The sequence below is a fragment of the Malania oleifera genome, chromosome 10 (assembly GCF_029873635.1).
Source record: "Malania oleifera isolate guangnan ecotype guangnan chromosome 10, ASM2987363v1, whole genome shotgun sequence".
NCBI classification, from domain to species: Eukaryota; Viridiplantae; Streptophyta; class Magnoliopsida; order Santalales; family Ximeniaceae; genus Malania; species Malania oleifera.
In genome coordinates this window covers 56876644-56899025 of record NC_080426.1, presented here as the reverse complement: position 1 = coordinate 56899025, position 22382 = coordinate 56876644, and the positions used below count along the sequence as shown (strand labels likewise).

At 32.8% G+C, this 22382-nt stretch overlaps 1 protein-coding gene across 2 annotated transcripts; it reads left to right on the top strand.

Moving 5' to 3' along the window:
* The first annotated feature begins 4019 nt into the window (after positions 1-4019).
* On the top strand, positions 4020-20557 carry LOC131165240 (uncharacterized protein At4g00950). Of its 2 annotated transcripts, none has more exons than XM_058122846.1 (2): positions 4020-4854; positions 20221-20557. In XM_058122846.1, the coding sequence occupies exons 1-2, from the start codon at positions 4219-4221 to the stop codon at positions 20227-20229; spliced, it is 645 nt and encodes a 214-aa protein (XP_057978829.1). In that variant the 5' UTR covers positions 4020-4218; the 3' UTR covers positions 20230-20557. The 2 variants fall into 2 exon arrangements, with proteins under 2 accessions (XP_057978829.1, XP_057978828.1); XM_058122845.1 differs by lacking the exon at positions 20221-20557 and adding an exon at positions 8369-8714.
* Positions 20558-22382: the final 1825 nt, after the last annotated feature.

The following is a 22382-nucleotide window of genomic DNA, read 5'->3' as shown; positions in this document are numbered from 1 at the left end:
ACAAACATACAAATATGTGTAATCAGATGAGAAGGGGAGGGTGCCCTTATATAGGGCAATAATGATAGATAAGCATTTATTGGAGTGAAAAACAAAAGGGTAGAAGATGAGATGACATTCATATTTTTCATAATAATGATAAGATTTTTTGAATGAATTTTGTAATTAAACCTGTAATTGATATTTATGAGAAGTGCAATTGCTCGGTCAGTCTTAATCATTTTATACATGCTTTAGATAATACTCAAATAATCAAATAATTTTATTTTAGAGACCAATATGTATATATACAAGTACTAATCATTCCATCATCATCCTTGGAATTATTAGCCTATCTTATTGATTTAGTTTCATTTCCTAGCAACTTCACAACAACTTGTCGCTCAAAAATTACACATAAGGTTAAAATAATCCAAAAATTACCCAACAATAGAAAAAAATAAATAATAAAGAAACAAAAGTTTAAAAATATCACTTTATTTTTAAATTAGATGGGACAATTGATATATCCAAGATATCCTAACTCAAAAGGAAGAATGATTACAAAACCACTATTAAACCTCTCTACATAACCACTGCAAACCTTAATGCACACGCATTGATAAGAGGGAATGGTTACAAAACTATTTTAAAATCTCTACATAAATGCCCATAAAACCTATGTAACCCCCACAAGCATAATAGTGTCCATCAATACCGAATTGATGCTTCTTTCTATTGTTACAATTCAAAACCTCTCATTAGTCCCTTACTTAGGCATCAGAATGATCTCCCGAGTACACTCAATGTCCTCCAAGTCATTTTTACTTGATCTATTTTAGTTGGTCGTGATCGGGAACGATTCGCGAAGATCTTTCGATTTTCGGACAACAACAGGTTATATATGTACGCGCGCGCGTGTGTGTATGTGTCTATATATATTCCATGTGTGTGTGTTTTCGGTTGCGTATATAATATCTAGAACTAGTCTATTTTGAGGGATGTGACTGGATATCTCAGTCTTTGCTGGCAAACGTATTAGATAAGTTTATGGAACTTAATTTTCATGTCAAATTGATTAAAATGTTTAGTCTTCAATCATTGTCCAATCAACATGTCATATTTAATTAATATTAAAATTCATGCTAGAATTTATATGCTTGGAACGTAAAAGTTGACATGAGTGGAATTGAATGGGAAGGGAAAATTAATAAGGAGCATCTCAATGACAGTAGGTTTCGAGCTTTAAATTTAAATATGAGTAGATATGGATAAATTACAATATAATTTTAGACAAATCCTCTATTTGGAGAGATCTTTGATTTGAAATTGTATTGAATTTAAATAAAATATAATATAAAATTATATTGAAATTTATTCAAATTCACTCAAATTTAAATTTTAGATCTGAAATCCATACTCCCAAACGCACCATAATTTTTTTTCAAATTCAATACAACTCCAAATCTAACGTCTTTTCAAATATAAGAAAAGAAAATTTAACAAATAATTTTTTCACTAATTTCATGACCTAAGAAAGAAATATCAATTACATTTTTTTTTAGTTCGTTGAATCTTACATTTATAATCAAGCTCTCGATATTTGGAAGTAGTATGCAAAGTCATAATCTAGTAGAGAATTCATTTCATTGATGAAGAAAACTAATTGTGCATTCACATAGTTTAATAGAAAAGGAACATAAATGAATGTGAATCACCGGAGGTCTTCATTGTGTCTTCCCAGCTAACGTGTGCCAAGAGAAATAATTATTTTTGCTGCTCAATTTAAATTACAGATTGACTAAAAAAAAATTTATTATTTTTTTAAACTAATTTAATACTAGTCAACTAATAATAAGAGGATGTCCAGCCGAAATTGCTCAAATGGTAACGGCAAATTTATGACTTTGGTAATCTCAAGTTCATGGATTTGATTCCCCACTTATGGTTTGCACAGTGAATTACCAAGAGTGTGTCAATGAACGGGCGGCAATATTTTTACCCCCATGGATTTGGCACCGCACCGGGGTCCAAAGGGCTTGTGAGTGTTGTCTACAAAAAATTAAACTTTGTACTTTATTTTTCCCAAAACTTTTGAAAAATTAAAATGGTGAGTTATTAGTGTCAACAACATGATGGTAAGATATTTTGAATGAATTTTGTAATTAAACCTATAATTGATATTTAAGACAAGTGTAATTTCTCATAATTTCCCACGGGTATGGCGCGGTAAAAAGGTATCAACAAGTAAGAAGAAGTATCAGAAGTTTAATTCTAGGTAAATACACTCATGGAGTCATTAGTACCTGTGGATGGTGAAAATTTACTCTGTGAGTCAACAGAGACCGTGGATGGTAATGGAGATTTGTCCTGGGAGTCGAGTTGGTTGAACGTCCAACTGATGCACAGAAGCCGTATTCGCATTTCGGACTTTACCTTATCAACGAAATCTAGGGGAAGGACGCTGATTCGTAGGTTTGGTGCCGTACCAGGGGGTCCGAAGAACTTGTTCGTGGCTGAAATTCCTATGTAATAAAAAAAAAATCAAATAATTTTATTTTAGAGATCAATATTAAAACACTAATCATTCCATCATCCTTGGAATTATTAGCCTGTCACCATTAGTATCATTTCTTACTAACTTCACAACAACTTGTGGCTCATACATTACACAAAAGGTTAAAATAATCCAAAAATTACCCCACAATGGCAAACAATAAAAATAAAGAAACAAAAGTTTAAATAATCTATAAAATATCACTTTATTTTTAGTTTTATTCATTCAGTTTTATATAATAGTAAAAATTGTCACTTCGTGAATAATATTGTGTACAATATTTTAATAATTTTTAGATTTATATATTTAAGATGAGTTAATAATATATTGTCATAAATTAGTTTACAAAGATAAATATGAATATTGAAAGTTAAATACAAATATCAATATGCAAACATATGGACAAAAAAAAATCTTTAAAAATACAAGACATGATATGACACAAACACCCCAATTAAAATTATGAGAAATACTAAATTTTTTAATATTTACATAATATTATAGATAAAAACTAATAAGTATATTTTTTATTATTTTTATTTTATAAAAATCTCAATATATGATTTCTTCCCATGAAAATATTATAACTTTATTTTTTAAAAATTTTAATTTGCTGCATAAAATTTTCATCGTTATTTTTTTCGTTTACTTATAATGAGTTTTTAAAATTTTAGATAAATTTTAAATTAATTATTTTTCAGGGTATATATTCTAGTAAAACAATTTCATGAATATTTTGAAGGAATTGCTCAAGGAACAAGTGATTCCTTCTCTAGTCACCAATTTCTAAAATTTATTTTTTAGAAATCATATTATTATTTTTATAAAAGATATTAAACACTTAACAGTAATTTTAATAAATAAGAATTTAACTATTTTATTTAACATTTTTAGTACCCTTGCATTTATTTTATTTTTTGAATGAAATGAATTTTTTTAGGTCCAAATCTTGACCTATTTAAAATAAAATTTTTAAATGTAGATTTATCTAATGTTATTTACTACAAATACTAGTTTTACTTCTAAAATACAATAATATTGTTGTCAAAAAAAATTATTTACACATTGCACTTTTGTATATGCATCTGTGCACACTGTCAATTTTTTTTGTTGGTAATTAAATAGATTTTCTTTTGTCAAAAAAATAAAATAAAAAAAGATGAGTATGGATTGACTTGCAACCTTCTTCTCGGTCAAATAACATGTCTTATGCGTAGGGAATAGGAGAATAGAACAGAGGAAGCCCATTGCCATTGGGCATTGGAGGAAGCCACAGCCTGGCGCGTTGTGGTGCATCATTTGTGGTGCATCATTGACAAGCTTTGCGCGGAGCATTGCTTTTGAGGATGGCTAGGCTAGCTGGTGTTGAGTGTGTGGACATGAAATTAATTAATGGCGGAACATAGGTTTGACCATTCCTCTTCTCTCTAGGCACGCCCTCTTTCCACGAATCACCAAAAAGGCAAAAGGAAAAAGGATAAATGGAGGAGGAAAACGGACAGGAAAAGATTTAATTGCAAAATATAAGGACAAAACACAACGCCAACAAATTTCCCGTACCCTTCACTCCTAAAATGTAGCTAATTGAAATATTTAATATATAAAAAAAGGCTACCCTTTCCTAATTCGTCATCTGCTTTAGTGATTAGAGAGATCGATCAGCGAGAGAGAGAGAGAGAGAGATGGCGTGCGAGGAAGAAGCAGAGGCAACAGCAGCAGCAGCTTCTGGTGCAGACCCAAGTTCAACCCCAAAGCTTCCGCTCTTCTCATTTCTCCCCCCACCCATGCAGTCTCCTGAGCCCTCCGGAACCCTAACCCCCCCACTCCACGCAACCGCCTCCGTTCCCTTCCGGTGGGAGGAGCAGCCCGGCAAGCCCCGCCCATGCTCCGCCCTCTCCGCCGCCCGCACCACCTGTTTGCACCTCCCTCCCAGGCTCTTCTCCGAATTCAGAGTTCCCAAGATGCCCTCCCCCACCACCGTCCTCGACGGCCCCTACGTCGCCAAGTCCCTCTCCTTCGGACACACTCCGCAAGCTGGGTACCCCTTGAGTATTTGCGGCAGCCGCAGCAGCCCCGAAACAGGGCAGCGGCTTGGGACTATTGTTCTTGGCAAGGGATATGCATCGTCGGGGCCGAGGAAGGGATCGGGGCTGTTTGGCTCTTGGGGCTGGGGGAGGAGGAGGGCCCTCAGCCTCAAGGGCAAAAGAGACATCGACGGCGGCGAAATTGGCGGAAGCAATAACACGGCTGTGAAGGTGGCTAGAATTGGAAAGAAGGGGAGCTTTTTGAATCTTCCCCATGCGGAATCTCACTTCTGGGTAAGCTTTTCACACATACCTATTTCAATTTTGCATCTATATAACTGCAAATTTTGCATTTTAAATTTGATGGTGATCACAATTTTACATTTTCAAACCTTCAATTTTTATTTTTTTTATGCATCAAGTTTATATTTTTGTTGGGAAAGGTGAAGAATTTAAGCCGTAATGGCGATGAAATTTGAAGCAGCTGAATCAACTGATGATGGGCATGAGAAAATGCCCCTGCCAAATTATGGGAAACCCCTTTGGATGGGTGATGGGATCATAATTTGCAGGGGCATTGGGCAAAAAATTGGGTCGCTTTATAAGTTGTATGGGCCCATGGGGTTGTGGTAAGCTTGGCCTGCAGGCCTTTTTTCTTTTTTTCTTCTGGAGAAAAGCCCTGCTGTGGAACCCCCCGCCCCCCGCCCCCGCCGCCGCCGCCGCCGCCGCGGGGGTGGGGGTCCCTATCTAAAATCTCTTCATTGTTATTACTCTTATTTTTCTTTTACTTTTGCCATTTCACACTAATCTCAAAATATTTTTTTCAAAAATTACTTGCCATATGTTTGAGAGCTACCTAAGATTTGGGTGGATGTGAATTTGGATAAAATGCAACATAAAGTTATATTAAATTTTTTATTTAAATTTGCTCAAATTTAAATTTTGTTAGGATTATCTCACATCAATTATGGAAGGGGCTAGTGGTTAGTTATTAATTGTGAGGAAAAGTTTCACCCCATAAGCTAACTTTTGAGGTTAAGAAAGTTCAAAACCACATATTGGTATCAGAACCCATAGTTCAACATTCTCATCGGGATGTCGGGTTTGTACTATCGTCGATTTGGAGCCCGATGTGTGAGGGGGAGATTGTTGAGATTATTTCACATCGGTTGTGAAAGAAATTGGTGGTTAGTTATTAAGTGTGAGGAAAATCCTCATCTCATGAACTAGCTTTTGGGGTTAAGAAGGCGAAAATCACCCAACAAATTTAAGATCCCATATGTTTTAGAAAAAAAATAAATTTATCCTATATTTAGGGAGATTTTGAATTTGAATTTGAATTTGAATTTGCATTAGGTTTGAATAAAATGTAATACAAAATTGTATTGAAATTTGTTTAAATCTAAAATTCGTGCTTCCAAATACAGTGTTACCCTTTCTTGAGAAAGTATAGGAGAAATTATATTAATTTATTTAAATCCAAAGCTATCTAAATTTAGACATGATATTCATATTTTTTATTTTTTATTATAAATATATATTTTTTAATATTTAATAGTATGGATTTTAAGTTGTGTGGATTTAGACAAATTATAGTATTAAATCATACTAAAATTTGTTCAAATTCATACAATTAAATTTTTAAGATTTGAAATTTAATGTTTAAACTTTTTAAGTTGACAATTAAATCAGTTAGTTGAAAAATTTTCCGGTCTCTCCCTCTAATTAATAAAATTTTAAAATGAAATTGACCTTTTGTTAATAAATAAAGAAAAGGGTGAGTATTATTTTGTTTGTTTTAAGGTTTCATAATATGAATTATGATAACATTAAATGCTTAAAAGTTAGATATAATTAGAGGCTTATTTGATATGTTTTAATGGCCTACTTTTAAATTCTATGACAAACATACAACCTATTTTTAAATTCTATGATTGAATGAATGTAAACGCCGGCCTTCATAATTGTAATGGTTTTCTCATAAGGATCTCTTTATAATTCTTGAAAAGAAATTCTTATTTTTTGGAGCGTAATTTATATAAACATCCAAAAATAGGCATTATTATTATTATTATTATTATTATTATTATTATGTCAAAAAATACTCCAATGCATCGTTTACTCATTCAATTTGTGCGCATCATGTGATCTAACAATAACATGGATTCATAATTTATATATTGCATTTAGGAGTAAAGGTAAGGTTTCGAACCTTATATTTATATGTGGATATATTTACGTAAATTTTAATATAATTTTATGTTACAAACTTATACAAATTTAATATAAATTCAAAGCTAAAGTTTCTCCAAATCTAGGATCAATATTTTTCTATTATTCATGATTATGTCACTAAACATAATTTGAAAAGAAAAGGTATTTTGTAGTTAAAAAATAATTTAATTAATTCAAGTGCATTTTGTGTAGGCTTAAATTGATATTTTTAATAAGAGAGATAGTGTAAAATCAAAAAGTATAAAATTTTTTTTATTGAGATAAGAGTTCTGTTTGGAACTTGGAAAATATGAAGGAAATGAAAAGAAAAACATACATGAATCCAATTTTTCATGTTCAGATTATCAAGAAAGTAAAAAATGGTTTTGTACTCCATTAAAGTTTTTTTTTTTAATGATATTGAACTAATTTTTATTTTTAATAGTATTTGGTATTGCGATTCGGTTATGATTCATATCATAGTGATCTGACAAATTTTACGCTGTTTGTCAATTACCTAACGCAACCCTCCTCCTTTACCCGGACTTAGAACCGGTTGTGTGTGAAAAAACTAAGACATTAAGTGCATCATAGGTGAAAATATGATAAGGGAGGGACGGCACGAATGGTATGAACACTTACAACTTATGCCACATAATGCGCCAGTGTGGAAAAGTGAGTTAGTTATTGCGGAAGGCAGTAGAAGGGGTAGGTGTAGGTCTAAAATAATTTGAAAGAAAATAATGAATAAGGATTTAATATCCCTGAATCTATCAAAACAAATTGTTTATGATCACATAAATTGACGGAAAAGGACTTGTATAGTCGATCCCACCTAGTCGGTTCTAAGGCTTATTTTGTTGTTATTATTGTTATTATAGCTAACTTCACCTAATTGGATTTAAAATTTATTTTGTTGTTATTGTTGTTGTATTTAGTATTGCAGTTAAAATATAATTTCATTAAAAGAGAACCCTAAAAGGGTAATATGGTCATTTTCAGCTCATCTAGTTGCAGTAGCTAATGGTCTTGACTTGGATGTAGCGGTTTAATGCTGTTACTTTATGGTGCTCATATTGACCGCCTTAATTGACACAATAGATCACAAGATTTTGTTGCTCCCCACCCACCCTGCCCTTACCCTCATTTTTCTAATTTTCTCTTTTGTGTTTAAAAATTTTTGACAAGGACTTTTTAAGATTTATATATATATTTATTTATTTATTTTTTTGCGTCCCTACCGAGTCTTTTTAACATATTGACTGAGCGTCATCTTCACGTAGAAGTGAAAATGAATGAAACATCGATAAATTTCCAAATAAAAAGATTTGGTGTGATATTTGAGAGTATAAATAGTAAATTTAATTTTATGATATAATTTATTTAAATTTACGCAACTTAGATTCAAGCTCTTAAATTTTTTTGTTCAAGAATAACTTGAATTAACTTTGAGAAATTCCATTATATTTTATGATATATTTTATTCGTAAAAATTTTCGAATTGGAAACTCCCACAACGTGGTTCTCACCGCCGAAGTGTAGCCCATATAAAGTTATTAGTATCGTTTGGTCTTATGGGTTTGCGCATGTGCAGGCTACAGTGTATGGAAATCTGAAACAGGCGATCCAATGGAAGACCAAAAAGCAGAAGAAAGATGAAGGGGCCGTGCAGAGCATCTGACTTTTCCACCCACCATCTTTCTTTCTTGCGACATGCTGCTGCATTATGTTCCGATAGGGATCTGCCAATGACTATGGCACTTTTATTTTTATTTTTCAAAATGTAATTTAAAGCAAGCCAGCGTCACCTTCATCTTCTAACCAAGTCCTGTATTATTTTTGTTAAGAGTAGGATTATTTTAAGCTAGTTTTTTCTATCATCATGTATAATAAATTGACATCATCATCTACTTTTTTAAAAGATTTGATTGTATGGTAAATGGTAAATGCCTTATAATTAGTCTATCTCAACAGCAGTCACCCCGGGGGGCGGGTGACTGTGTTAAACTTGCATTTTGTCGAGCTGAATTCAGCCTCGAGTTTTATGAGGATTGCTTGAAGTTAAAATCAATCAAACTAGGTCAAGCTACCATAAAGTTGGGCATCATATGAAGTCCAAGATAAAGAATCCATTTCTACTCCAAGTTATTTTTTGACCCATGGCTATGGTTCGTGTCCTGAATCTCTTTTGCTAGCAAAATGCTAGTTTTTGCTATTCATTCTTTGATATGCTAAAAAAATGTGCAACCAAAAAGACAACTGTAAATGCCTTATTTGATTCAGAAACTTTTTTTTCTATTCATTTAAGTGTTATTTATTATCATGTATAATTGTGAGAATAAAAGTCAAAATCAAGGCTGGTAAGTTATATTATAAAAATATTTATCCCTCAGCTATATTTGGACCTCTCTCTTTCGGGGAAAAAGTTAAGTCTTTTGAAAAGTTCAACGTAATTCTCCCATTACATCATTTCATTTAATGAAACGATGAATCTTACATAAAAAGCCTCTATTTATAATTTGATGGGAATAGTAAGTGACATCAAATTATAGATGGAGGCTTTCTTTGTTTGATGAGGGTGATGTGGAAAGATCTTTTTTCTTCCTTGTGCGTGCACACGTACATACTGTTAAGATGAAAGTAGGAGATGGTTAAATGTTGCAGCCACGTTTATTCAATGGCAGTACTAATGGGTGATGGTGGGCGAGATGGTGCAATCGGAGAAATTTGTTGGGAGGGATTGGTAGTTTGAGTGCTGCAATTAATTAGGAATGGTGGAGGTGTCGGCTGCAAATTAGCGATGGGGCTGTGAAAGTTGAGGTAGCTACCAACCTACAACTGTAGGTTGAGTGTGTAACTCACCCAAACCAATCCAAACTGATGACATTAATAATAATAATAATAATAATGTTATAAATGGATGGTTGTCTTTATGCGGATAATCCATTCGACATTCACAAAGTCATTTCTCCTAAAAAATGAAATCCTCATTATGGAACTTCTTGAAGAGAAAACTCTTGAAGAGACATCTCTTGAAAAGGGACAGGTACCTAAAAATAATAATAAGATCTCAATTCATTGTACAGGAGAAATGTGGGATAGAAATAAAGTTGTTGTCAAAACACATTTGCATATGCAGTATCTATCGTATTACCAGAAGTAATAAGGATCCAAACTAACATTACCAGAAGTAATGATGATCCTTTACTGGCATTACTAGAAGTAATGATAACATTACCAAAAGTAATGAGGATCCTTAACCTAAATCTGTTAATGAATGTCGATATAAAAGTGATTGACCAAAATAGAGAGAGACTATCACATCAGAATTAAACTCTCTATCAAAAAGAGAAGTTTTTGGACATGTAGTCCAGACACCAGAAGATGTCCAACCCATTGAATACAAATGAGTATTTGTGCACAAGCGAAATGAAAATAATAAAATTACTTGATATAAAGTAAGACTTGTGACACAAGGTTTCTCACAAAAGCCTGTAATTGATTATGAGGAGGCATATTCTCCGGTAATGGATGAAATCACTTTCGGATTCTTAATTGGCCTAGCAGTCGTTGAACGACTGAGCATGTGTCATATAGACATAGTAACAACATGGATCATTGAATAGTGAAATTTAGATGAAAAATCTCTGAAAGATTTAAATTGCCTAAAGCAAAATCTAGAAATTTATGTTTAGTTAAACTCCAACGTTTCTTATATAGATTAAAGCAACATAGACGCATGTGGTACAATCGATTGAGTGCCTTGTGAAAGAAGGATTCATAAAAGATTAAATTTGTCTGTGCAATTTTATCAGAATCCATATTTTCTATAATTGTTGTTTATGTTGATAATTTGAAATTTAGATGTTGGCTTGACAAGGCTTGATCTCGTTTTAATGATAACAAATCAAGGATACTTAACATGTCTATATAAGTTTGAGTTTCAGGACTTAAGTGTTGTTGTGAGCATACTTGAAGAGATTAGTGGACTTGAACACTTAAAAGTCATGACTCATGAAGAATATACAACTATGTGAGATATGAAGCTCATTGAAGTAGTGCATAAAGAAAACTCAGACACTTAGATAGAATAGGTTGATGAAAGTCTCATGTAAATACTTCAAAACTCAATATTAATTGATTGAAGCTCTAAGGATATGTCATTGGACTTAGATACCTATTTTTATACGTGGAAAATATTTTCATTAAGTCCAAATTAAGTTTTCCATTACATGAATTAAGTTTGGAACCAAAAATAATGAAAAACAAGTGTTGCTATGATATCCTGTGGAAGAAAGGCTTAAAAGGATTAGATGTTACTACCTATATAAACAATGTGCACTTTTCTTTTTGGGAACCTTCTCATAAAAACATCATGGTTAAGCATGCTTAACTTGGAGTAATCTTTGGATGGTGACCTTCTGGGAAGTTTTCTTAGGAAGTATGTAAGTGAGGACAAAACACACTGAAAATGACACGTGTTGGTTTGTGGGACTAGTCATTAGTCCGATAAGGCCCCCCCTGTTGTCTAGTCTAGGTGGAGGAGGAGAGACATAGTGCTCCTTGGCAGACCTAGATTGGGGCGTTACAAAATGGTTTAAGAGCAATTACCCAGCCGGAAGTGTGATGAGATTCACATCGCCTGGGTTTAGAAATGTGGGTTCGCAACGAGGATGTTGCGTTCTGTAAGTGGAGGAGAATGTGATACCCCGTGGAAGAAAGACTTAAAAGGACTAGATGTTACTACCTATATCAACAAGGTGCACTTTTCTTTTCGGGAACCTTCCCATAAGAACTTCACGATTAAGCGTGCTTAACTTGAAGTAATCTTAGGATGGGTGACCTTTTGGGAAGTTTTTTCAAGAAGTGTGTGAGTGAGGACAAAACATACTGAAAAGGAGGCGTGTTGGTCTATGGGGCCAATCATTAGTCTGATTAGGTCTGCCCCCCTTAGTTTGAAGTAATCTTGGGATGGGTGACCTTCTAGGAAGTTTTCTCAGGAAGCGTGTGAATGAGGATAAAACACACTGAAAATGACACGTGTTGGTTTGTAGGGTCAGTCATTAGTCTGATAAGGTCCACCCCAGTCAGAGTGGAGGAGGAGAGACGTAGTGCTCCCTAACAGACCTAGGTTGGGGCGTTACAGTTGCTAAAAGGACAGACGACTGATGTTAAATCATTAGGCAACTGTGGAGCTACTGAGTTTGAAAAATATATAAACAGAATAGGCACAGGCGACTGACCTATCGGGCACAGTCGACTAATCCCATTCTGACTTTCAGAGTGCACTAATTTTAAAAGAGCATAGGCGATTGATCCTTAGAGGACATGCGATTGATGCGTATATTTAAACGAGTTACAGCGGTGATCTTATTTCCAAATCTTGTTAGATTAGTTTCCAAATTGAGAGAAAATTCAAAGGAAACTTTTTGAAACCTTATAGCACAATTTAAACGTATTATTCTTGCACTTTAGGGTAAGAGAGTACACAAACGGCACGAACAAACTCTGAAAATTCTTTTGGTTATACTCTTTTGAAGAGCTGTTGTGTTCTTGTTGAAATCTCTCGTTAATCTAATTAGTTCTTTCAAAACTCACACTCGTAAATCAGATTTTTTGGTCATATACTTTTGAGCTTCAGCATTCATATTGATTATTTGAAGTATTCTTGATTCAAAACGTGTACTAATCTACTCATTTGAAGAGCTTTTCTCTTGTACAAGCAATTGTTGTTGTTTGTTGTATTGTTTGATGATTCAAGTATTGAATCGTTGCCTAGCGAGAGGGGGTTCTCGTTGGAGAGGCGAACTCCACCTTTGAGGGATAGAGGTTGTAACTTCGCTTGGTAATGAAGTTGGGAAAGGAAATCTTTGCAGCGCGTTGCGCGAGGCAAGGATGTAGGCTGCTTGTCACAACCCCAAATTTTTACTATATATTTTTTCCCACATAATATTAATAATACTCTGATAACATAAAATGTAGTCAAAGTCAACCTGGACCCATAGGTACCGGGCATTCACCTGTTTATACATACATGTTAACTAAGTAGTAGAAACCATAAAATACTCAAACTTATATATATATAGACACATCCCAAAAAAGACCGAATCTTAGAGTCATACCTAGAAATACATCCTAATCCCGACTCAACTATTTACCCTACAACGGGGGTAGTACCAACGAACTTCTCTATCTCAAAGCTCTCTCCACTCGTCTGTCGGGGTTTCCTGAAATGTTTGTATTGTTAGGGTCAAAGACCTCTCAGTAAGGGAGATAAACTAATATCAGTGTGTGGAAATATGAGTATTATTGTGTTATAAACATATACTGCAAGTAATATGACTGTAATATATTAAGTTGTAACTGTTAACTCATAAAATTTATACTTTTAAACATAAACATACTACATCATAATAAATTTTCGTAACATGTAAATCATCTGTTATATCTGTATATTATTGAAATTATGCCCCGAATGGATAACTGTATATCATGAATTAACCCCACATGATCTGGTTGTGCGGCTCGAGAGCTGAACTTAACTCTGTCTGGCCTACCAAGCTAAATCAATCATGACATAACTATGCAAGATTGCCCACCCAACCTGGTCCGCCCATCCTATTCTTTGCAACACTTCTTGGGTTGGCATATAGTGGGTATCCTACTCTCTACAACACTTCAAGGCTAATCAGCCTCCGACCCAACACTTTCTGAATAGTGTGATTGCACTATCGGCTAATGCCAACCTGGTCCGCCCATCTTACTCTCTAAAACACTTCTCGGGTCAGCACACAGATTACACTGTCAGCTAACACCAACCTAGTCGGTCCATCCTACTCTCTGCAACACTTCTTGGGTCGGCATCACTGTTTGATATGGTTAGGTAGCTATGGTACCATGCTCATAACATACTTAGTCCATCAGAGTCTAATACCATATAATACTATGTATAATACTATTTTATTATGATTATGTATAAGCTGAAATATCATGATTCTATAATATCTATAATAATACTATTTCATGACTCTATGTAAAATTTGTCATAATAATAATATCTTTGAATATCTGTTATAAATATATCTGATCACGACATCTGCGTTGGCTGAAAATCACGGCATTTGCGTCGACTGAATATCACAGCATCTGACCGCCTATATATCATGGCATCTGCGCCGGCCGAATATCACGGCATCTGCGCCAGCTATATATCACAGCATCTGCGCTGCCTATATATCATAATATATCGAAATTATAATTTCTGTACTGTTTGTAGTTTTTCTAAAATCTATTATCAAATCATGCTTGTTCTATGAAAATATAAAATATTCTGACATATCATTATTTATAGTAAAATTTATACTCATGCCACATACAAGTAAGTACTACTCTGTATTATATTAACTAGCCTGGAAAAATAAGTTTTGCTGACAACATAATATTGAATCTGTTTTCAAAGTTTCCTCACTTCAACATCAGTATTCCCAAAAACTATACTAAATCATATATATATATACTTTTCTGAATCAAATATTGTATATTCAATGATAAATTTACTGAAAATACCTGACTTAATATATCCCCTTACTAGTTTCCTGAGAAGCCTGTTGAAAAATGCTAAACCACGCCCGCGGCGTTCAGAACTCCAAACCTTGAAATTGCATTATCCCCAGTTCAATCAGCTCAACCCCAAAATATTTATCATCTAACACATTCCCTGGATCCACATATCCCAAATAATCATTTATATCCTAAAATAACTCACTTACCCTAATTTTGGAGTGGTGCCCAAGGACTCCAAATCAATAATCCGCTCTGGTTAAGTTGTAGAGAATCTCCCCATGAACCCCGTGGTGGTTCTTGATGGTCGAATCGGGGAAGAATTGAGCCAAAAATGAAGAGAGAAGGTGGAGAAACCGAAAGCTAGAGAGATAACGGAGGGGAAGATATTTTTCTTGCTGAAATCCATTTTAAGGATATATATATATATATATATATATATATATATATATATATATATATATATAGGCTACTGGCCACGTGGCTTCGTCAACAAAGATAATGAGTTCGTCGATGAACCCTTAATGGCCTGAATATCTTGCTCTCAGTATCTTTTCGTCGACGAAATACATGTACTCATTGACGATACCAAGAAGGACGTTCATCGACGAACCCCTACTAATGCCCCTTTAAATTTCTTTCCCCTTCTTTTCTTTATCATTTTCATTTATTTTTTTTCTGGGTCTCTACACTGCAGCTGAACCTTGTGAAAACAATGGTGTTCAACTTCTTCTTCCCTACTCTATTTAATTTCTGCAAGATATAAACTATGCATGATTTTATTTTAATAAGAACTTATCGAATATTACCTCTTGCTGAATATTAAGCTTTGTTGAATATTTGAGATTGTGTTAAAGAGTTAAGAACCTATTGAAAAGAAAAATAATGTTGAAAATTGTGAACTTGTTGGACATATTTTTGTGATCAAATATATATCAGATTACTTGCTTAATGAGTTGATTTGAATACTCAGAAAAGATTACAACTCTGAATTTATAAGTAAATGATCTGAGATTAACTAGTTGTAAATTGATTTTTAGAATTGAAGCTTAAGTGCTAAAGTTAATCAAGACTTTTATAGAAATTGTTTTTAAGGAGAAATATTATCCTTACTGAAAATCTGATCTTAATATTGATTATATTATTAAGATATATATATCTAATCGCTGAATTCATTTGTCTTGATTGTAAATTTTATTGATTCAAACTGAAGGTTAAATTTTGAATAAGTGATTAGGTGAATGTGTTAACTCATTATTTCATTTTGTAAATTCAAATTTTGCATTGATCTCTACATTCAAATTGAATACTTCCTATTGATATAGTAGTGTAGCGAATAGAAATAGTGTTTGTGTTGGAAAGGGTTAAAGTAAATAAGAATTCCGCAAATAATTTTTTTAAATAACCCAATTCACCCTCCTTTTGGGAATACATCCTAATTTCAATTGGTATCGGAGCATAGGTTGTAGAGTATTCTAACAAGTAACTACATAAAGATCCCTATGACACAGTTAGGAGTATCCCCTTTTGGCGAGGCCAATCATAATCTAGATCTCCCATCTTTTGCAGTGTAAACTATACTTTCTAGAAACAACGAATGAGGATATTTTTGCAAACTATGGATAATAAGGTATTGAAAGTGGTCACACATAGTGACTTGATTCCCACCAAAAATATAGATAACAAACTAGTCCCAAAAGAAGAAAAGGAATTAACTGACACAAACATGAAACAACTCCAAATTAACTTTAGTGCAATGAATGCACTATATTGTGCGTTAGATGCAAATGAATTCAATAGAGTCATGGGTTTTAAATCAGCTAAGGAAATATGGGAGAAGTTAGAGGTTACCTATAAAGGAACAATAGATGTTAGAAATAGAAGAATAGACATGCTCACTAGCGAGTATGAGGCCCTTAAGATGAACCCAGAAAAATCTATCATTAGCATGTACACTAGGTTCACCCATATAATAAATTCTCTCAATGCACTAGGTAAACATTATTCTACGTATGAAATGATTAGGAAAGTTCTTAGAGGATTTCCTCCTGCTTGGGAACCTAAGGCCACTGCCATAACTAAAGGCATAAATTTGAAATATACTTCCTTAGATGAAATAATTAGCTCACTTCTCACATTGAGATGGTGATTAATGAAAGAACCACTAAGGGTGATAAACAAAAGAAAACCATAGCCCTAAAAGTCTCAAAGGAGAGTTCTAGTGAGGAAGAAGACAATGAGGCAGATAACGATGATCTAGCCTTATTCACTAGGCTCTTAGGTGAATTCTTTAATAAAAATAAAAGATTTGCTAGAAAATTTAGAGGGTCAAAAACAGATAAGGGTGAGACAAATAAGAGAGAAACAAAGACCGAACCCCCTACATGTTATAACTGTAAGAAAATAGGACATATAAAACCTGATTATCCACAACTCAAGAAAGATGTCAAGAAGAAAAAAAAGAGAGCAATGAAAGCAACTTGGGATGACTCAATGTAACAACCTGAAAAGAAAAAAAAAAAATTCCAAGCTCTGATATTACAACTGTCATGACCCCATTTTTTTTTCATAATTATCACAATATTACATATATTCAAAATATTCTAGAATATTACATCTGTACCATTGCACAACCAGCGTAAGAAAAAATAAACCTTCCAAACATTATACATATTGGAGTACTACCTCATAACCATTACCATACAATTTCCCCAAAACCATATTGTAACCCAAAAATTACCAAAAACATTTATATACACAAATCCATACCAGCACTTACCCTATCTGTATTATCTACACCCGGACCCTGACGTCCTAGGATTGATTTCTTGACGGTCCTCAAAAGTTGAAATATTTATTGGAGTTAGACACCTCTCAGTAAGACGGAATATATTATTATCAGTCTGTAGCAAATGAGTTTTTACGTAAGAAAATATATCCATTAATTAACTTTAAATGAAGTTGCATTTAAAATTTGTACTCACACCTATATAAGTGAAAATAAATACTTTTCTCAAAATCATGTTTTGCCTTTTTAAATTTCTCTGGGTACGTAAATCATCATATATGCACAAAAGAACCTCCTTGAATAGACAATCATATAACATCATGTATTAACCCCACATGATCGGGTTGTGCGATCCGAAGACTAGACTTAACCATGGTTGGCCTACCACCAGGTTAAGTCAACGTAATATATGTCTATAGTCTGATTTTCCTACCATAGCCTGGTCCGGACTCCAGGGGCAGTCCACAACACTTCGTAAGCCAAATCGACTGTTTACCACCTACACTTTCCATAACAGTGTGGCTGCACTAACAATTCCACTAGCTACGATATTGTGCTCTCAACATATCTGGTCCATCAGGATTCTTAAACCATATAATGCAATTTATATAATATTATATAATAACAATATAACGACCTCCTCATATCCTACCAACGTTATATTGCAATTTACATAATATTATATAATAACAATATAACGACCTCCTCATATCCTGCCAAAGTTATATTGCAATTTTCAGGATAAAAACAGTAGCATGATCTCATTTTCACAACTCGGTATAAAATTATCATATTCACAATTCGGTGTAAAACCGTCATTTCTCACAATTCCATATATCAATATAAAACCACATTCTCTGTATACAATCATAACTCAGTATAAAATCACGACTCTGTATATATTCATAACTAAGTATAAAATCCATACTCAGTATAAAATCATATTTCTGTATAAAATCACAATTTCCCTGTCTAAAATCTTATTTTTCTTTTACTTTTGCCATTTCACACTAATCTCAAAATATTTTTTTCAAAAATTACTTGCCATATGTTTAAGAGATACCTAAGATTTGGGTGGATGTGAATTTGGATAAAATGCAACATAAAGTTATATTAAATTTTTTATTTAAATTTACTCAAATTTAAATTTTGTTAGGATTATCTCACATCAATTGTGGAAGGGGCTAGTGGTTAGTTATTAATTGTGAGGGAAAGTCTCACCCCATAAGCTAACTTTTGAGGTTAAGAAGGTTCAAAACCACCCAATATTGGTATCAGAACCCATAGTTCAACATTCTCATCGGGATGTCGGGTTTGTACTGTCGTCGATTTGGAGCCCGATGTGTGAGGGGGAGATTGTTGAGATTATTCCATATCGGTTGTGAAAGAAGTTGGTGGTTAGTTATTAAGTGTGAGGAAAATCTTCATCCCATGAGCTAGCTTTTGGGGTTAAGAAGGCCAAAACCACCCAACAAATTTAAGATCCCAAATTTATGCTCCCAAATGTTTTAGTAAAAAAATAAATTTATCCTATATTTGGAGAGATTTTGAATTTGAATTTGCATTGGGTTTGAATAAAATATAATATAAAATTGTATTGAAATTTGTTTAAATCCAAAATTCATGCTTTCAAATACAGTGTTACCCTATTTAGAGAAAGTATAGGCGAAATTATATTAATTTATTTAAATCCAAAGCTATCTAAATTTAGACATGATATTCATATTTTTTATTTTTTATTATAAATATATATTTTTTAATATTTAATAGTATGGATTTTAAGTTGTGTGGATTTAGACAAATTATTGTATTAAATCATACTAAATTTGTTCAAATTCATACAATTAAATTTTTAAGATTTGAAATTTAATGTTTAAACTTTTTAAGTTGACTATTAAATCAGTTGGTTGAAAAACTTTTCGGTCTCTCCCTCTAATTAATAAAATTTTAAAATGAAATTGTCCTTTTGTTAATAAATAAAGAAAAGGGTGAGTATTATATTGTTTGTTTTAAGGTTTCATAATATGAATTATGATAACATTAAATGCTTAAAAGTTAGATATAATTAGAGGCTTATTTGATATGTTATAATGGCCTACTTTTAAATTCTATGACAAACATACAACCTACTTTTAAATTCTATGATTGAATGAATGTAAACGCTGGCGTTCATAATTGTAATGATTTTCTCATAAGGATCTCATTATAATTCTTGAAAAGAAATTCTTATTTTTTGGAGCGTAATTTATATAAACATCCAAAAATAGGCATTATTATTATTATTATTATTATTATTATTATTATTATTATTATTATTATTATGTCAAAAAATACTCCAATGCATCGTTTACTCATTCAATTTGTGCGCATCATGTGATCTAACAATAACATGGATTCATAATTTATATATTGCATTTAGGAGTAAAGGTAAGGTTTCGAACCTTAAATTTATATGTGGATATATTTACGTAAATTTTAATATAATTTTATGTTACAAACTTATACAAATTTAATATAAATTCAAAGCTAAAGTTTCTCCAAATCTAGGATCAATATTTTTCTATTATTCATGATTATGTCACTAAACATAATTTGAAAAGAAAAGGTATTTTGTAGTTAAAAAATAATTTAACCAATTCAAGTGCATTTTGTGTAGGCTTAAATTGATATTTTTAATAAGAGATATAGTGTAAAATCAAAAAATATAAAATTTTTTTGTTGAGATAAGAGTTCTGTTTGGAACTTGGAAAATATGAAGGAAATGAAAAGAAAAATATACATGAATCCAATTTTTCATGTTCAGATTATCAAGAAAGTAAGAAATGGTTTTGTACTCCATTAAAGTTTTTTTTTTTTTTTTTAATGATACTAGAACTAATTTTTATTTTTAATAGTATTTGGTATTGCGACTCGGTTATGATTCATATCATAGTGATCTGACAAATTTTACGCTGTTTGTCAATTACCTAACGCAATCCTCCTCCTTTACCCGGACTTAGAACCGATTGTGTATGAAAAAACTAGGACATTAAGTGCATCATAGGTGAAAATATGATAAAGGAGGAACCGCGCAAATGGTATGAACACTTACAACTTAGGCCACATAATGCGCCAGTGTATGGAAATCTGAAACAGGCGATCCAATGGAAGACCAAAAAGCAGAAGAAAGATGAAGGGGCCGTGCAGAGCATCTGACTTTTCCACCCACCATCTTTCTTTCTTGCGACATGCTGCTGCACTATGTTCCGATAGGGATCTGCCAATGACTATGGCACTTTTATTTTTATTTTTCAAAATGTAATTTAAAGCAAGCCAGCGTCACCTTCATCTTCTAACCAAGTCCTGTATTATTTTTGTTAAGAGTAGGATTATTTTAAGCTAGTTTTTTCTATCATCATATATAATAAATTGACATCATCATCTACTTTTTTAAAAGATTTGATTGTATGGTAAATGGTAAATGCCTTATAATTAGTCTATCTCAACAGCAGTCCCCCCGGGGGCGGGTGACTGTGTTAAACTTGCATTTTGTCGAGCTGAATTCAGCCTCGAGTTTTATGAGGATTGCTTGAAGTTAAAATCAATCAAACTAGGTCAAGCTACCATAAAGTTGGGCATCATATGAAGTCCAAGATAAAGAATCCATTTCTACTCCAAGTTATTTTTTGACCCATGGCTATGGTTCGTGTCCTGAATCTCTTTTGCTAGCAAAATGCTAGTTTTTGCTATTCATTCTTTGATATGCTAAAAAAATGTGCAACCAAAAAGACAACTGTAAATGCCTTATTTGATTCAGAAACTTTTTTTTCTATTCATTTAAGTGTTATTTATTATCATGTATAATTGTGAGAATAAAAGCAAAAATCAAGGCTGGTAAGTTATATTATAAAAATATTTATCCCTCAGCTATATTTGGACCTCTCTCTTTTGGGGAAAAAGCTAAGTCTTTTGAAAAGTTCAACGTAATTCTCCCATTACATCATTTCATTTAATGAAACGATGAATCTTACATAAAAAGTCTCTATTTATAATTTGATGGGAATAGTAAGTGACATCAAATTAGGAATGGTGGAGGTGTGGGCTGCAAATTAGCGATGGGGCTGTGAAAGTTGAGGTAGCTACCAACCTACCTACAGCTGTAGGTTGAGTGTGTAACTCACCCAACCAATCCAAACCAAATGTTGATGACATTAATAATAATAATAATAATAATAATAATAATAATAATAATATAAATGGATGGTTGTCTTTATGTGGATAATCCATTCGACATTTACAAACTCATTTCTCCTATAAATGAAATCACTATTATGGAACCTCTTGAAAAGGAAACTTTTGAAGAGAAAACTCCTGAAGAGACATCTTTTGAAAAGAGATAGGTACCTGAAAATAATAATGAGATCTCAATTCATTATACAAGAGAAATGTGAGATAGAAATAAAGTTGTTGTCAAAACACATTTGCATATGCAGTATCTACCGCATTACCAAAAGTAATAAGGATCCAAACTAACATTACCAGAAGTAATGATGATCCTTTACTGACATTACCAAAAGTAATGAGGATCCTTAACCTAAATTTGTTAATAAATGTCGATATAAAAGTGATTGACCAAAATAGAGAGAGGTTATCACATCAGAATTAAACTCTCTATCAAAAAGAGAAGCTTTTGGACATGTAGTCCCGACACCAGAAGATGTCCAACCCATTGGATACAAATGAGTATTTGTGCCAAGTGAAATGAAAATAATAAAATTACTCGATATAAAGTAAGACTTGTGACACAAGGTTTCTCGCAAAAACCTGAAATTGATTATGAGGAGACATATTCTCCAGTAACAGATGAAATTACTTTCAGATTCTTAATTGAGCTAGTAGTCGCCAAACGACTGAGCATGCGTCATATAGACATAGTAACAACATGGATTGTTGGATAGTGAAATTTAGATGAAAAATTTCTGAAGGATTTAAATTGCCTAAAGCAAAATCTAGAAATTTATGTTTAGTTAACTCCAACATTTCTTATATAGATTAAAGCAATATGGACGCATGTGGTACAATCGATTGAGTGCCTTGTGAAAGAAGGATTCATAAAATATTAAATTTGTCTGTGCGATTTTATCAAAATCCATATTTGCTATAATTGTTCTTTATGTTGATAATTTGAAATTTAGTTGTTGGCTTGACAAGGCTTAATCTCGTTTTAATGATAAAAAATCAAGGATACTTAACATGTCTATATAAGTTTAAGTTTCAGGAC

Bases quoted from the DNA above. Each gene is read 5' to 3' on its own strand.
- LOC131165240 (XM_058122845.1), top strand. From the start codon at position 4,219: ATGGCGTGCGAGGAAGAAGCAGAGGCAACAGCAGCAGCAGCTTCTGGT. The intron at 4,855-8,368 runs GTAAGCTTTTCA...GCGCATGTGCAG, and splicing joins ATGCGGAATCTCACTTCTGG to GCTACAGTGTATGGAAATCT.